This window comes from Dendrobates tinctorius, unplaced genomic scaffold (genome assembly GCF_039654945.1).
Source record: "Dendrobates tinctorius isolate UK_male_01 unplaced genomic scaffold, ASM3965494v1 ptg000062l, whole genome shotgun sequence".
NCBI classification, from domain to species: domain Eukaryota; kingdom Metazoa; phylum Chordata; class Amphibia; order Anura; family Dendrobatidae; genus Dendrobates; species Dendrobates tinctorius.
The window spans coordinates 23,287,802-23,305,263 of NW_027361730.1; the positions used below are offsets into that span (position 1 = coordinate 23,287,802).

A 17,462-nucleotide genomic window follows, 5' to 3' on the forward strand; every position below is an offset into this window, starting at 1 on the left:
CAGTTTAGATTTCCCTTTCTGTCTTTAGGCTATTTAGTTCTCCGGCTGTGATCAAGGGGTCTAGAGCACCGTAGGAACCCCCCACGGCTACTGCTAGTTGTTGTTGTTGATAGGTTCAGGGGTCTGCAATCCGATAGCTGCCAACTTCTCTGGTTTTCTGGACTTGGCTAGTGTTTCTGTTTTTGCCTCCTACGGTGACTCATTCGTAACACCCTTCTATCTGCTGTCGTCCTTCCCCTCCTGTCAGATCACCTCTCCGTCTCTAACTGACTGGATCTTCCAGAAAGATTTTTTTACCTCACGTTTTAACTGTCTTGTCATTTTTCCTCACAGCTGCTCTCGTTTCCATGACAACTCCCTCAGCTAACTTCTAGCTGACTCACCAACCCCCTCCGCTGGCCAGAATTTATAAGGCAGCTCCCTTTTCCAGGACGTCCTATCCTGACAGCACCATGGGGGTTGACCTTTCATCCTTACAGGGACAGGAAATACACGAGAGGTTAAAAGGTCCCCTCCCACACCACACTCCAGTGTTTTTCCTGTCCCTGTAAGGACAGGCATGAGAGCGCCGCAGCGGCGGCGGCAGGAGAGCAGCAGAACTTACCGGGGGCCAGGAGGTTCGGGGTCCCAACCGCCAACTCCTCCGGTCGGACGGTGCGCGCGGCACCCCCCTAAGGGTGGTTTCCCGCCTGCGGTCCCGTGGAGCGTCGCTCCGGGACGATGTAGCGCTCCCCCCGGCTCGACTCCAGCGAGAGCCGGCGGCCGCGTCACTTCCGGTCGCCGGGTATGACGACTTCCGGTTTGGGCCTGCGTCGTCAGAAGGAAGCGTCATGGACGGGAGAAGCGTTTCCAGCGCAAGATAAGGTAGGATTAGAGCGGGGGCAGCGGTACAGAGCGGTACAGACTGGTCACCTTCAGCGGACATCATGGACGGAGAACACGGACGCAGGAGCGAGCCAGACCCAGCGTCCGTGAGTAGGAGGCAGGGTGGGCTGTGAGTTCAAAGACAGGAGCTGTTAGTAAAACGGTCTCCTGTTCTTTGTTAGGACAAGTCGGCGCCGTCCCCGGTGGCAGCAGCATCTAGGGGATCAAACAAGCCCAAATGCCCCATCTGTGCCAGCAAGCTGCCGAGCACATGGAAGAAACCCTTATGCGAGGACTGTACCCTGCGGATCATCAGAGGAGAGCAGGCCACGTTCCTCACGGAGATGCGCACAGTGGTCAGAGAGGAGGTCCAGGCCTCCATCTCTGCTTGGCTACCCACGCAGTCGGCCGACCAGTCCCAATCCAAAAGACCAAGATGGGAGTCCGACCAGTCTTCAGAGGAGGAGATACGGGGTACGGACTCGGAGGAAGAAGGCGGGATCACCTCTGAACCCCTGGAGACGGGGAAAAAGTACCAATTCACCTCAGAGAATACGGACGAGCTCCTCAGGGCAGTGAGGAGTACGATGCAGATCGAGGAAGCCCCGAAGGAGCAATCCATCCAGGACGCGATGTTCGGGGGGCTAAGAGCCAAGGTCCGTCAGGTCTTCCCAGTCAATGACCATATCCGGGCGATGATCCTGGAAGAATGGGAGGACGACGAGAAAAGACTGGTTGTACCGCGAGACTTTAAACTGCGACTTCCATTTAACCCGGAAGACATCAACACTTGGAATGAGGTGCCTAAAATCGATTCCCAGGTGGCTAAGGTGTCAAGGAAGACCTCAATTCCCTTTGAGGACTCTTCCAGTCTCAAAGAACCCATGGACAAAAAGGCCGACGTGCTCTTGAAGAGGGCTTGGGCGGCCTCAGTGGCGGTGATGAAAGCAAACATAGCCGCCACTTCAGTCGCTAGGTCCATGTATCTATGGATCAACCAGATGGAACAACAATTAAAGGAAAAAGCCCCTAGGGGCGATATCCTTGAGAGCATTCCCCTGTTAAAGATCGCAACTGGTTTTCTGGCGGATGCTTCGGCGGAATCTGTAAGATTTGCGGCCAGGAATAACTCTTTATCCAACGCGGCCCGTCGAGCCATATGGATGAAAACCTGGTCGGGGGACTACCAGTCTAAGAATAAATTATGTTCCATACCCTTCTCGGGGGGGGAAAGTATTTGGGCCGGCTTTAGATAAGATTCTAGAGAGTGCCTCTGACGACAAAAAAGGGTTTCCAGAGGAGAAACCTAGAAAGCAGTCTTCCTTTCAGAGATTCCGTCCTTACCAAAGGCAGGAATACAGAGGGAAGGGGAAATCTCCTCGCTGGGAATATTCGAAGGGGGGGAAAAGTAGGGCTCCCCCGTCTCGTTCCGGGCAAAGTTCCAGAAGCAGAAGACAATGATGCCATACCGGTAGGGGGGCGTCTCAGACACTTTGTGGAGGCTTGGCGACTCATCTCCCAAAACCCATGGGTCCTCAATACAATCTCCCAGGGTTATTCCCTTGAGTTTACAAACCCCCCCCCCTGCACGATTCGTGGTCACAGAACCCCGTTCCAGAGCCCTGATAGATCCTATATGGGCCGACATAGGGAATCTATTAAAGACCGAGGTAGTGGTTCCCGTCCCAGAAGCGGAGAGAGGTCAGGGGCACTATTCAACTCTCTTCACGATAACAAAACCGTCGGGAGAAAGCCGAACCATCATAAATTTAAAACCATTAAATCAATGGGTTCGGTACAAGAGATTCCGAATGGAATCCCTGAAAACCGCCATCCCGCTGATAGACCAGAACGCTTCCATGTGCACTATAGACTTAAAAAGTGCGTATTATCACGTGCCCATCCATCCTCAATCTCAGAGGTTCCTACGTTTCGCCCTAAAGAAAGGCGGCAGATACTACCACTTTCAGTTCCAGGCCCTTCCGTTCGGCTTGGCGTCAGCACCTCGAGTTTTTACGAAACTGGTCGCCGAAGTCGTGGCAAATTTACGACAGGAGGGCATAATCATCGTGCCTTACTTAGACGACTTTTTATTGGTATCCCGTACAGTGGAGGAGTTGAAGGAACAACTCATTTCAGTAATTTCCAGGCTCGAGAGCCTAGGTTGGATCCTGAACAGAGAAAAGTCAGATCTTCGGCCCAGTTCTCAGAAAAAATTCCTGGGGGTCATGTTGGACTCCAGAAGAAGAATCTCACTCTTACCCGAAGAGAAGAAAAGGCCCATCATGGACAAGGTTCGTCAGCTCGGTCAGCTCCAGGTTTCGATAAGGACCGCGATGAAGATTCTGGGCACCCTAACCGCATGCATACCCTGCGTTATGTGGAGCCAGGCCCACACAAGAATCCTGCAGAGGGAGATCCTGTCAAGATGGGACAGACGACAGTCCTCACTGGACAAGAAGTTCCGGCCGTCTCCAGCTTTAAGATCATCCCTGAAGTGGTGGACCAACCACAGAAATATCAGCCAGGGGTTTCCTTGGATCCTGTCTCCTTGTGTGACCATCACCACGGATGCCAGCAGAGAAGGATGGGGAGCTCACCTAGAGGGAAGATACCTGCAAGGAACATGGCCCAAGAACATCAGCTTACAGTCCTCAAACTACCGAGAACTACGAGCAGTTTGGGAAACGCTGAAGAGAAACAAGTCATGCCTACAGAACCAGCATATAAAGATCATGTCGGACAACGTGACCACAGTGGCCTTCCTACGCCACCAAGGGGGGCCAAGGCACGGGAAGCTTCAGGACCTAGCGGCTCGCATCCTCACCTGGGCAGAAAACAACACCCGCTCCTCGTCAGCAATACACCTGGAAGGCTCCCAAAACAATATAGCCGACTACTTAAGCAGGCAAGAAGTCCGGGCCACCGAGTGGGAGCTAAAAGAAGAGATCTTCATGGACTTGTGCCATCGCTGGGGGACACCCCAACTGGACCTCTTTGCGACAAGAAGAAACGCCAAGCTGGAGAGGTTCTACTCCCTCAATCCGGCGGACCATCCGGAAGAGATCGACGCCCTGAACCAGAGCTGGAGAGGGGGACTACTATACGGGTTCCCCCCTATCGCCATAATACCAAGGGTTCTCAGAAAGATCCAGGAGGAGGGAGCTCGGGTGATGCTAATCGTACCCTTTTGGCCCCGGCGGATTTGGTTTCCCCTCCTCAAGAAAATGGCTCAGAAGGGACCACTCCATCTACCAACGTCGTCGGACCTACTTGCCCAGGGCCCAGTTCAACACCCAAACCCAGGAAGTTTGCAACTAGCAGCATGGATCCTGATAAGGGCCTAACCCCGAGCACACTCAAGGTCCAGATAGCGGCCTTAAGTACTTTCTTCAATTTCTCCCTATCCTCCCATCCATGGATAGCGCAATTTACCAAAGCCACCCAGAGGTTAAGACCCACATTAAGAAGGACGGTCCCCCCGTGGGACCTAAATCTAGTCCTCAACTCTGTGTAGACCCCCTTATGAGCCAATATCAGAGGTAGACATTGCAAAGCTCACACAAAAAAACGTATTTCTGGTAGCGATCACCTCAGCCAAGCGCTTAGGGGAGATCCAGGCCCTCTCAGTCCAGAACCCCTACATTCAGATCTTTGTGGATCACATAGTGCCCAAGCTAGACCCGAGGTTCCTCCCGAAAGTAGCATCTCCGCAAAATCTAAACCAGGAGATAATCCTACCCTCATTTTGTCCAGACCCAAAGAATGATAAAGAAAAACTGTTCCATTCCCTGGATGTTAGACGTGCAGTCATCCGCTACCTAGAGGTCACCCGGGATTGGCGACAGGACACAAAACTATTTATCCAGTACGGCGGTAAAAATAAGGGTAAAAGCGCAGCTACACAGACCCTGGCAAGGTGGATTAAGACAATTATCACCTCGGCGTACGAGGCCGAAGGGTTTCCTATACCGGTAGGACTTAGGGCCCATTCCACTAGGGCAATAGCATCATCATGGGCAGAGAGGGCGGGGGCCTCAGTAGATCAAATATGCAGGGCCGCCACCTGGTCTACACCGAACACTTTCTGTAGACACTATAAGTTGGACACTTTGACAGCTAGCCAGTCGACCTTCTGTCGTAGAGTGCTACAAGCAGTAGTCCCACCCTAAGCGAATTCCTACTTTGGTATTCCCCATGGTGCTGTCAGGATAGGACGTCCTGGAAAACTGAGATTAGACCTACCGGTAATGTTATTTCCAGGAGTCCATCCTGACAGCACTGGTAGTTCCCTCCCTAGGATCTGTACTGGTGTCAATATGCTTGTACTAAATCTCAATAAATTTTAATTGCATCCATACTGGTGTGGTACTTGGAAAATCACTGGAGTGTGGTGTGGGAGGGGACCTTTTAACCTCTCGTGTATTTCATGTCCCTGTGAGGATGAAAGGTCAACCCCCATGGTGCTGTCAGGATGGACTCCTGGAAATAACATTACCGGTAGGTCTAATCTCCGTTTTCTGACCTGCAGCAGGAATTGTGATTTAATCTATGTTACCTGGCATGGGGATCCCCTTTCTGCCTCCAAGCATGACTTCACCTCTTAGAGGGAGGCAATGTCACTGTGACAACCGGACTCTGGGGTGTCACACCTGCTTTTGCAGGCTCAGGAACTGAGTCTGTATCTTTGCTAGCACATAGTGGCTGTGTTATTCTGGTATTATGTGCCTCTAACAGCCGTGAGTGGAGCTGATCTCTGATCGCGGCTGTAAACCCGATCTATAAATGCAGTAATGGGAGGAAAAGATTCAAAATGACAGAATTTTTGATTTCTATGCCACTGCAACACTGCAAAAAATGCAGTATGAGGTGATTGTATTTACCCTAAAATAGCATCGATAAAAACTATGACTTTGGGTGAAAAAAACAAGTCCTCATACAGCTCCGTCGAGTGAAAATTGAAAACATTATTTGTTTTTGTTTTTTATGAATTTCCAAATTTATTTTTTTACTACTTAAGAGGGGAAAAAAAACCTTTACATGTCACAAGAACTGTACTGATTTGGAGAATCATATTGCCAGCTCTTTTTTACCAACATCGTAGAAATAAAACCTGCTTTTGAATACATCACACGATAAAATAGCTGGTGCAACTCGAAAATACAACTCGTCGGCCAAAAAACAAGCCCCCTTATGGTTTTGTTGACTGAGAGAGAAAAACTTACTGTGTGTGTAAGTAAATATGAAAAACAAATATATCTTATACAGACACAAACCACAAGCAAGATGTATGTCTTCTATATGGTGTATGAAGGATCTTATAATCTGGGAGGGGATCTATGTAATGTGATGTCTTAGTAGGTACTGGGGGATGTTAGGTTCTCATTGATAAGGAGCTCATTATCTGTAAATGACTGGTACAAATGAAAACTTTCTATGATTCCATACACTGCTCATTCGGGTGTCTGAGGAAATCTGAGCAGAGTCCATCAGAAATAGACACATAGCAGTTATGCCTTATTTTAGCAATTGGCGGTGGTGGGGTATTGGCGTTTTGGATTTTCATTGATTTAAAACTTCTGATGAAGTTTTTAGAATTATAAATTATTGTATCTGTTTTACAGCACTCTTTTTTTGTCATATGTAAAAAGATGAATAAGTTGAATGTAATACCTGCAGCATAGCTGAAAATGGTGTCTGCTCATCAAAAACCAAATCACAATATGTCAATGACTAGGCCTTATGTTTGTATATTTTTGTGTAATGTTTTGTATTGTTTTCAGGACGGAATACGGGCTTCAAAAAGTAGCATACAAGTCGAGATCCAAAAAGCTGTGCACAAAATCTATCAGCAGCTTTCTGCCACTCTGGACAGGGCTCTGCAGACAAATAGACACCATGTGGGTAAGTTGTTTCACTGTCTGTGTGAAGAATGTAAGCTCTTCTATTGGGCTGATGATGGAAATAACTAGTTGACTGGTTTAGAAGGGTATTCCAATATCATAATTGCATTACTAGAAAGAAGGAGAAATTGAAGCTTAGATCGGTGTTGGTAAAGGTAAGCTATTAAAGCGTATCTGTCACCAGATTTCACAATGCCCACTACATAATACACTTATTAAATGTATCCCTTGTACCTTGGCTGGTGTATATACATTACATGTGAGTGGACTATATAATCCTTTATGTAATTCTCCATCCACTCAACCTGATAGTCAGCTTCTTAGTATCTCTTCTCCCTGTTGCTGAATTTTCGCCTCTCTATTCTGTTGGACGGCTCCTCAGTGTCCCTCCTCATTGCTGCTGAGATTAATGTAGCAGCAATGTAAACAACAACTCTGTAACAGCGGTCATACATCAACATCTTAACCAGCAAATTCTCCAACCCTCCTCCACAATAATGGTCATAGAGAGTACCCATAGTCCAAGTACCCTGCATGCAACATGAAGTTTAACCAGCGCACCTCTTTTCTTGTGCTCTTCATTGGTGGACATAGAAAACCGTGGTATATCCAAAAGCAGTCCTAAGCATGGGAAAATATATGACTATGTAAGGCAAATCCCAAAGGTAGTCTACCGAGTGGCTGCCACTTGCAGTAGCTTTCTGGCCAAATTTGCATCCGTCAAGGCAAAAGAGTGAACCTTGTAGAATTTTGAGAAGATGTGGACGGCAGTAGCCTAACAAGCTGCAAAATCAATGTCTGAGGGTGGACGATCCAGAAATCCTCCACTACCCGAGTGGAATGAGCTTTACCCCCTGAGGAGGAGCTTTTTTTTCTTGGCTTAAAATAAGCTTTCAGAATGGCAGACCAAAATCCATGGAGCACTTTAAAGGCAGAGAGACCTTGACTAGGTCCTTCTGGAATGACAGAGAATCCGAACATCTGAAAGATGCTGTCACCTTCATTATGTGACACACAGATCTGACGAAGCAGTGTAAGGATTTCTCCGCTGGATTAGAAAAAGAACAAGGTGATGGCAGAATATCTTAAGATGGAAGGAACAAAGGTACCATACGTAAAACCCCTTGTGGACAAGGCCTCTAGTTGTGATACTCACCTGATGGAAATGATAGAAATCAGGAACTCACCTTCCAGGAATGCCAGAGCAGGGAAATGCTATAGATTGGTTCAAAGGTCCCAGGGATTCAAATGAGGCCGATAGGAGGAACAGATTGGACCACACACTGAAGAAAAGTCCTGATCTGAGGCTTAGAAGCTAGTTCCTTTTGAAATAGAATTGAGGGGTCCGAGACCTGGTCCCTGAAGGAGCTGAGAGCTAATCCAGACTCAAGATCCGAGTGCAGGAAAGATGAGGAGTAATGGAAGGGAATAAACAAGTACAATGGTAGATACTAGACAAGGATGGCTTTTATGCCTTGATCATTGTCTGTCAAACGTGATCAGAAAAACCAGAGGATTTTAAAATTGCTGCTTCAAAAGCAAAGCCATAAAATCCATCAACCGAGAATTCTGGTGGAAGAGTTTGGAAAAGTAGGGCTGGTTGATCCTGAAGTCTTCATGGAACGTCTGAGAAGAGGCTGACCACTTCTGCGTAACTTCATCTTCTGGGCCTGTCTGGATCCTCAAGGATTACGGGGATTCCTTCCAACTTTATCTTCTTTTGCAACTTAGGTAGCAAAAGTAGGAGGGAAAATTGTGACCATGGAATCGCCATAGCATTAGAGGCGACCACTATGGGGTTGCAAGCTCTGAACACGAATCAAGGAATTTTGTGATTGAGCCTGGATACCATCAGGTCGATTTCTGGAGTGCCCCACACATCTGACCGATAACTGTCGGGTGCAGGGGCCACTCTCCTGCGGTTAATGCTTCGCGACTTAGAATGTCCGTGGCCCAGTTGTCTATTGCCGGGATTCTTTGTTCCACCCTGTTGAGAATTGCTTGTTGACTTGCCGTCCCTCCTTAATTGTTGAAGTAAGCCACAGTGGTGGCACTGTCAGCCTGAATTAGGATTTGGAGACAGCAGATTACTCTGACTTCTAAGACGTGACTGGAAGTAGGACTTTGGGACACTTGATCCTGAATCGTAAGCTTTAGGAGGACTCCTCCCCAACTGTGAAGACTGGTGTCCGTCTTCACAATCTGTAAAGGGAGTTAGGAGGAAGGATTGACCAAGAAGAATGAGGGGAGCCCCCAGATCGGAGACTGTCTGACTCAGGATGAGGAGTGATAAAGTGGTGGTTTAGAGAAGAATTGGGCTATCTAGGGAGAGGTTAGACCTGTCTCAATGGGAGAGCAGGGCTGGCTGAAGAGGCCTGGGGTGGAACTGAGCAAGTGGGATTGCCTCGATAGCTGCCACCATCTTGCTTTAAATTCTCATGCAGAAATGGACAGGAAGAGGAGATGGACAGCTCAAAAATTAGGTACCAGTTTTGAAAAGCTGACTTTCTCCTTCGCCTCATTGAGGGACACAGGACCATGGGTGTTATGCTGCTGCCACTAGGAGAACACTAAGCAAATATACAAAGAAATTAACTCCTCCGCAGTATACACCCTCTGCTGGCTCTACCTTGAAGCAGTTCTTGCTTAGTGTCTGTAGGAGGCACTTGGGTCTGGCTTCAGACCCCAACTTTATTATTTTAAAATGTTATACATTTTTTTTGAATTTTTTATTTTTTTCCTCTGGAATGAAGGGTCCTTTCAAGGTCCCGATCTCCCCAAATCTTCAACAGGCGGGAACGAGAAGTGTCGCCTCCCCGTCCCTCCTCCTGCTACGTCTCTACGCCTGGGCCTGATCCAGGGGCGACAGGACCCCCAGGGCCCCGCTCTCCCCACATCTATAACAGAAGCGAACGTTGGGTTTCGCCCGCTCGTACCCCCTTCTGGAACCGGGCTCACAGCCGGGCATGACCCTATTCTATCCCAAGGGATTGATTCCACGGGACACACCGAAGCCCCAGTGTAGTCCAAGCTTTCCCCACTGCATCACCACTATTGCAAAGTGGATGATGATGGGAGGAAAATGGTCCCTCTCCACCTCCCTGTCACAGGGAAGGTGGATTGTAGTTGGACATAAAGGACGGTACCTGTCTATGCAACATCCGGAGAAGAGGATCCTTTTCTGAAAGGTACTGGGACGTCATCTATGGGTGACGCTGGGGCTTATGTGGACAGCGTCCACTAGCGGCTGGAGGGCGCTCTCTCACTTTCTTTGCAACGCAGCGCCAATGCTCCTTCGGTCCTGTGTTCCCTAGGTGCCACCCATCACGCACCCCGCTCCCGGCAGCCACAAATTTACTCCCCGGCTTCTGGTCTGACTAGGCCGTGGCTCCGCCCACTTTTTCCGGCGCTGATCGCGTTGAGAGAAGCGCCACCGCTGGGTTCTCGGCTGCCGGATCTTGCTCCGCCCACTCCCCCTGGCGCTTCTTGTTATCTACAAGAAGTGCAAACTTACTCGTGGCGGCCATTGCTCTCTCCCTCGCCGCTGCAGAGTGCTCAGAGGGACGCCGGATGCGTGTATTCTACGCTGCCTACATTCACTGGGGGCACAACAGGACCTGGGTAAGAGGACACAGCACTTGTCCCCTTCCCTGCAGTAGCCTTTAGCAGCTTCACAGGCAACATGTCTCAAGCAAAGGCATCTAAAAAACAAAACACACACAGCGGTGTATACCTCATGTTCCACATGTAATGCTCCACTGCCCCGGGGTCACTGTACTTCATTCTGTGCGGCCTGCAACTCTTCCTGCGCACAGGAGCCCTCCGCTAATTCCGACCCTAGTGGACCTAACCCCCCAGAGTGGGCCACGTCTCTGGCACAGTCCATGGCTTCCCTGGCTAAAGCTATAGAATCCTTCCGTGATTCCTCCTCAAGCCAGGGCATCGGTGTGTCTCGGAAAAGCCTTTCACCCACGCAAGAGTCTTCTTCGGACAGAGGCCAGACAACAGCAGAAATCAGACAGTCTTCTAGGAAACTACCCCATAGCTCGTCCCCCAGGCACTCTTGTGCCTCGGTGTCTGTAACCTCCGTTTCCCACTCCCCCTCACCAGGGTTCGCAGCGAACACGACTCTAAATATGAGTCAGACGTCGCCGGAGACCAGACTCGCAAGAATACCAAGAGTCTCTAGATTCCCTCATTGATGCGGTCAATAAGGCTCTGAGAGTAGATGAAGAGCCTGGGATTAGTCCGGATCACACGGCGTCCTTTAAGAGGGCAAAACAGCCTCACAAGGTGTTCGCTAACCACCCTAAATTTACGGAAATTGTCCATAGACCTAGAAGTCGCCCGCACAAGCGATTTGCAGGGCAAAAGCCGCTGGAGTCGCGTTACCCCTTTGCTCCTTCCCTAAGTAAGGAATGAACTGAGTCCCCTGCAGTGGATCCACCCATATCACGCCTTGCTTCCAGGACTCTCTTGTTGTTGTCTGACGGCTCATCTATTAAAAACCCCACTGATCGACAGATTGATAATCTCGCTCAGTCAGTCAGTCTTGGGATGATTTAGCGAATCCTGCTTTGAGCAGGGGGTTGGACCAGATGGCCCAGGAGGTCCCTTCCAACTCTACGATTCTATGATTCTATGATTCTTTCCCAATCTTTTGCCGCAACTTGGGTGGCCAGAGCTATAGTAACTTGGGTAGAAGTTCTGGTGAAAACCAGCTGAGACAATAACCTGCTTACCGAGGCGGTCAGTCTCGCTTTGCAGATTGCCCGGGCCGGGGATTACGTTGTCCATGCCTCTCTAGATGCAGCTAACTGTGCCGCGTTAGCAGCCGCAAATGCCATTACTATCAGGAGATCGTTATGGCTCCGCAAGTGGCAGGCAGATTCTGCTTCCAAAAAATCTTTAACTTGTCTGCCTTACCTGAGCGGGCGATTTATTCGGAGAGAAACTAGACCAAATTATCTCAGATGCTACTGGAGGGAAGAGTAAATTCCTTCCTCAGCAAAGACCCAGTCGACCCTTTCGAAGCCAACGCCAGGTTCGCTTCCGGCCATTTCGCAGCACTGCAAGCTGGCCCTCCACAACCGCCTCCTCGAGCTCGGCCCGTCCCCTGTGTTGGGACAGGGATCCCCAACCCCCCATAAAAGCCCTCTCATTCCTCGAAAAGCAGATCCTCTCGGTCCGGGCCCAAGGGTGCCACAAGTTCTCTGCTCAGTGACTCATTGCGGTATCCAGAGGACACAGACAGGGTAGGTGACCGTCTACTCTTGTTTTTGCAAGTCATGCTGGTGGTCGTTTACGACCAATGGGCCAGAGATCTGGTGTCCTCCGGAGACTAAATAGAATTTGCGTCTCCCCCGCAACATGCTTCTTCCGAATGCGTCTTCCAAAGACGGAGGCGCACGCAGCCTCGTTCTACCAAGTCATAGATGCACTCTGCAAGGACTGGGTCATCATTCTCGTCCCCCACACAGAAAGATTCAAGGGGTTTTACTCAATCTTGTTCGTGGTTCCAAAAAAGGAAGGAACGATGCGTCCCGTTCTGGACCAAAAACTGTTAGCAAAACTGTTTGCTAATATGTTAAACAGGTTTGTCAAGGTTCGTCATTTCAGAATGGAGTCTCTCCGTTCAGTCATCATCTCGCTGGAGAAAGGGGAAAACCTAGCGTCTGTCGACATCAAGGATGCATATCTTCACATTCCGATCTTTCCAGGTCAAATATTTCTACACTTCACTGTAGGCGACGAGCACTTTCAATTCACGGCCTTGCCCTTCGGTCTCGCCACCGCCCCCAGAGTGTTCACCAAGGTCATGGCAGCTGTCATGTCTATTCTGCACTCTCAGGGCGTGGTGATCCTGCCCTACCTAGACGACCTGCTCATCAAAGGATCGTCCCTTCAGGCCTTTGCAGAGTGTGTAAGCATCACTGTGGACACTCTCACTCATTTCGGTTGGCTGGTAAACCTAAGAAAGTCCTCCCCAGCACCATCCCAGCGAATCTCCTTTCTGGGGATGATCCTGGACACATCTCGAGGGTTGGTGATTCTCCCTCCAGAAAAGGTCTCGGCATTGATTCAGGGGGCCCGGAAGCTTTCTCTTGCCCGCTCCCTGCGGTTCGGCATGCATGTCCTGGGGAAAATGGTGGCGACAATCGAGGCAGTACCGTTCGCTCAACTACATCTCCGTTCTCGGCAGCAGGCATTGTTGACAGCTTGGGACAGGAACCCGTCCTCTCTGGACCGTCGATGTAGTCTGTCCCACCGGATCAGGCGGTCTCTCAGGTTTGTTTCAGATTGTACTTCAAACATGTAATTAAATATACTACATTTCTACTATTGCAGTTGATATATTGTTTTATTTTATATTCCTTTAAATTAGCGCTGTCTCTAAATGAATGTGTGATAACTGAATGTGCACATGTCCTACAAATAGATGTGACACAATGATAAAAACCGCAATAGTGTAGCCAAGTGTGCGATTTAACCTCAGAACCAAAGAAAACTAGGAGACAAAACATCAGATAAGGTGCTGGCTTTTTTAGCCACCACCTGGCAACCATTAGATAGAATGATGGATAAGATTTCATCTTCAAATAAAATTGGAAGGTGTTTTAAAATGAGAGATTTGATAGTATTATACTGAGGACTGTACTGAATAGAGCAAACAATTCTATAATTTTTTTTTTATCATTACTGTCCTTTTTGGGTGCCAGCATATCATGCCATTTTTTCTTCTGTACAATTTGTTTTTTCTTTTTTGCACTATTTAAGGGTATCTGCTTCAAAACGTGATAGAGTGGTCCTTGATAACCTAGACACCGGAGGGCTCACCAAGGTAGAGGAGGGCCAAATGACAACAAGAACTACTGGAAAAATGCCTGAAAGCTTTTGGGAAGCCAGAAGTATCAAAATATTGCACGCACAAAGCGATATCTTTTCTGATATAGAGACCCGAACTGTGCCTTTTGATATTTTGAGGCATAGCATAAACCAGCGCTAATGGCTATAGCGAAAATTAAGGCCGACAAGAGGCACGCCAGCACCATCCCTCTAATTGAAGGAAACTACTCAAAAACCTCTACATTAGTGCGAAATTCAGTTTCTTGGGAAATTGTATAGCAATTGCATCCAAGTACAAAATCTGGGGCCAAATCTAAGATCAGATACATGAAGATACTGCCATTCACCAAAATCAAAGGCCTTGCATAAGACGCCACAAAAACAAGAGACAGATCATTGCAGCCTGCAGCTTTATTTAAGTGGAGGCATTGAATATTACTATCAATAGCATTTCCAGGTATAAAGCCTCTCTGATATGGACGTATTAATGAAGTTTATTTAACCTAGTGACGAGCATCTTGGCTAAAATTCTAATGTCTGTATTCAGAAGTGAAATAGGGAGGCAAGAACCTGCAGAAAAAGGATGCTTCCCAGACTTCAACAGCACCACTACTAGAGTCTCCCTTGTGGAACCAGATAACTCGCCCTGTTTAAGGACTGATCCTTAGTGCTCCAGCAGAGATTAAACCTTCTCTCAATTGGCTTAATACCAGTCTCCAATTTCATCTATTTTAGGAATGACTTCCCTTTCCTGGGTTATATGTCTTTGGTCTTCCACCCTGGACATAAAGGCTCCCCTCACTGTTAACCTTATAAACATTACATATAAGAAAATAATTTGGATAAACACTATTTTAAGCCCTATCGCAGCATGGACTGCAGTTGAAACTTCCATAGACTCAAGCCAGGCAGAATACATGCGTCAAATTTATTAACCAGTCGGTGAGTATTGCAATTTGAACAGCTAGTGCCAGGTGGTAAGAGATTCCTCAGATATTGCCATCAATATTAAATATTGATTATACTAAGTCTGGAGAAGCAAAGATCAGGTCATTTCTGGAAAAAGATTTATGCACATTTGAAAACATCTGCTGGTCAGGACATTTCCATCGTCACACATCCGCTAAATGTGAGGCCGAGCACCATGCAGTCAAATGTACAGAAGCGGTGTCTGGACCCCCTTCCTATACATTAGAGTCAGACACCACATTGAGGTTTCCCCCTAATCCATATTGGGCTGCCAGGGAAAGATGCATTTATTTGAGGAAATTAACTCCGGGAAAGTCCAATTAAATAGGAGGCACATATACAGTAATACATAACCCCACAGAAATTCGCTATTGTGCAATGAATAAATACTTGCCTAACAAAGTGACCACCATCCTCCTGAATAACTTCCAATGGGAGGCACTAGGCCATCAAAACTGAAATATTGTTACAATTGGAATATACAACAGTATATTTGTTCCTTCTAATGTATTTCTTTGCACAAAATTGTCTAAATTTTTTTGTTTATGAAAACCGGAAAATAGTTTTTGTGCTTAATAGAAAATATCTGATTTAAAAAAAACTGAAATATTGCGAGGTCAGTTAGAATAGGTAGCAGTATAATTGCTCGCAATCTAAGCCCTTTTAAGACAACATTTTCTGACTGGTCAGATGTGCCTATTGCATATAATGTTTTTTTTTAACAAAATCCATCACTAAGGCCCAGTTTAATTTGGAGTTAGGCCCTGTACAATTCCAGCTCAGGACATTACATTTTACAGTCTTTTGTCGTAGCTTTTCAAAATCTGTCAACCACACTTAAGATCTGTTTGGTAATATATACCATTTAATAAAAAAACTTATGAAGGTATAGTAGAGGGCGTTAGCACCAAAGGCAATAGTATATGTTACCCCAACAGGCAATAGTATATATTAAATCATAGAACCCCTAACATACAAGCAGGACTAAGTCAGCACTGATTGTCGGCTATGTATAGGCGAAGAGGGAGGGGGAACCAAAGAGACCCCCTGACTGAGACATATCCTGTGAGCCCCTGCTGTTGTAACCTTTCAGGTAATAGGACACTTTACCATTACATCACTGGCTGCAGCACTATCTTTGATCTTCTGTTCAACGAGCGTTCTCTGTATGGCTAGTATCCTACCAGTCTGACTCTTAGCTGCACCTTGTTTGAATGACTATATTACCTTTACCTACACCTGACACTGTATTGCAGGGTATTTCCCACATGTCCTCTCATCCCTCTGTTATATAACACTGCGCAACAAATTTCAGGGAAGTTCTTCTCCCCTGAGAAAGTTTTTTTGTATCCTTCTAGATTTTGATATGCAGAACATGAATATGTGCTCCAAAAGTCTGTATCACGTAAGGTTTTTAAGAAACAACAGTTTATAGTCTACATTATGACTTCCGAGACACTACATACATGTGCATCGTTGTCAGTAGCAAAAGCAATTGTTCAAAAGTGATTTGCAGACTACTTTCATTTATAATCCGTGTAAGATGCTTCTCGAATAATATTCCAGCAATAGTCATCCAGCATTGACGTACTCCACTTTCCCTGATACCTTTTCTCCATCAGTGCAATGTCTTGGTGAAATCTTTCACTGTGTTCATCGCTAACGGCACCAAGATTGGCTGGAAAGATGTCCAAGTGAGAATGTAGAAAATGCATATTTAGTGGCATATTGCATTTCATCAAATGATATGCTGTGAGCATGTTGTCCAAGAGTTGTTCAAAGTTCGGTGCCCTGCTGTTGCCAAGGAAGTTGAAGGTCACATCTTTAAAGGTTCTCCATGCCACTTGTTCAGCACCTTGCAAAAGACGATCAAAGCTACTGGCATTCATTATATCTCTGATGTGTGGGCCAATAAAAATACCTTCTTTAATCTTTGCATCACTTAATCTTGGAAATTTCTGTCATAAGTAAGAAAAAGCTTCCTATTCTTTGTTCATTGCTTTGCCAAAATTCTTCATAAGTCCAAGTTTAATATGCAAAAGAGGGAGAAATATCTTTGCTGGATCAACAAGAGGATTATGTTTAACATTGTACTGTCCAGTAACCAGGTTTTCGCAGAGTGGCCAGTCCTTTCTGAAATAGTGCATTTCTCGTGCACGACTGTCCTACTCACAAAACAACAATACTTGGTATATCCAAGCTGCAGTCCAATTAGAAGTGCAACAACTTTTAGATCACCACATATGTTCCAGTTATAATTTCTATAATTAATGTGGGTCAACAGTAACTCCATATTCTCATATGTTTCTTTCATGTGTACGGCATGTCCAATAGGTATAGAAGGATAGATATTTCCGTTGTGCAGTAAAACAGCCTTCAGACTTAAAACTGATGCAGGGGCGGCCTGGGCCAGGTGGCAGGGAGGCAAATGCCCCCCGGGCCGCTCCCCCAGCAGCTGTGCAGGGCCGGCTGCCTGAGGGCCCTGCAGTGTACTGCGTGCGGCCGTGTCTGCTGTTCTGTTATGTGATGTGGCTGGCAGCAGACACGGCCGTCGGCCGCGCACTCGTGCAGTACGGATATAATGTCAGCGGCGGCGCTCAGCAGGAGAGCTCATCCAGCCCCTGCACACAGCTGCGGTTTAAGAGACGCCTATGACGGGCACGCAGACGGCGCAATGACATCATTGTCTCGCGCCACTCTAGTCTCTACAGGCCAGAAGAGGACACTGAGGCTGCGGTGCCGGGAATCAGGAAGAAGGTGAGTATAAACTTTATTATTTTTATATCAATGTGATGAGCGGCCATCATACTATAAATATGGGGGGGAAACTGCGGCCATCCTGTATATATGGGGAGAAACTGCGGCAATCCTACTACTGTA

General features: G+C 47.3%; 1 protein-coding gene across 5 annotated transcripts in view; it reads left to right on the forward strand.

The window, feature by feature from the left end:
* Nucleotides 1-17,462, forward strand: part of HERC1 (HECT and RLD domain containing E3 ubiquitin protein ligase family member 1) — a 341,682-nt gene that overhangs the window by 146,097 nt on the left and 178,123 nt on the right. For all 5 annotated transcript variants that reach the window (XM_073579381.1, XM_073579383.1, XM_073579385.1 and 2 more), the window contains exon 29: nt 6,648-6,768. In XM_073579381.1, coding sequence (XP_073435482.1) covers nt 6,648-6,768 — 121 coding nt within the window. The remainder of the gene's footprint in view (nt 1-6,647; nt 6,769-17,462) is intronic.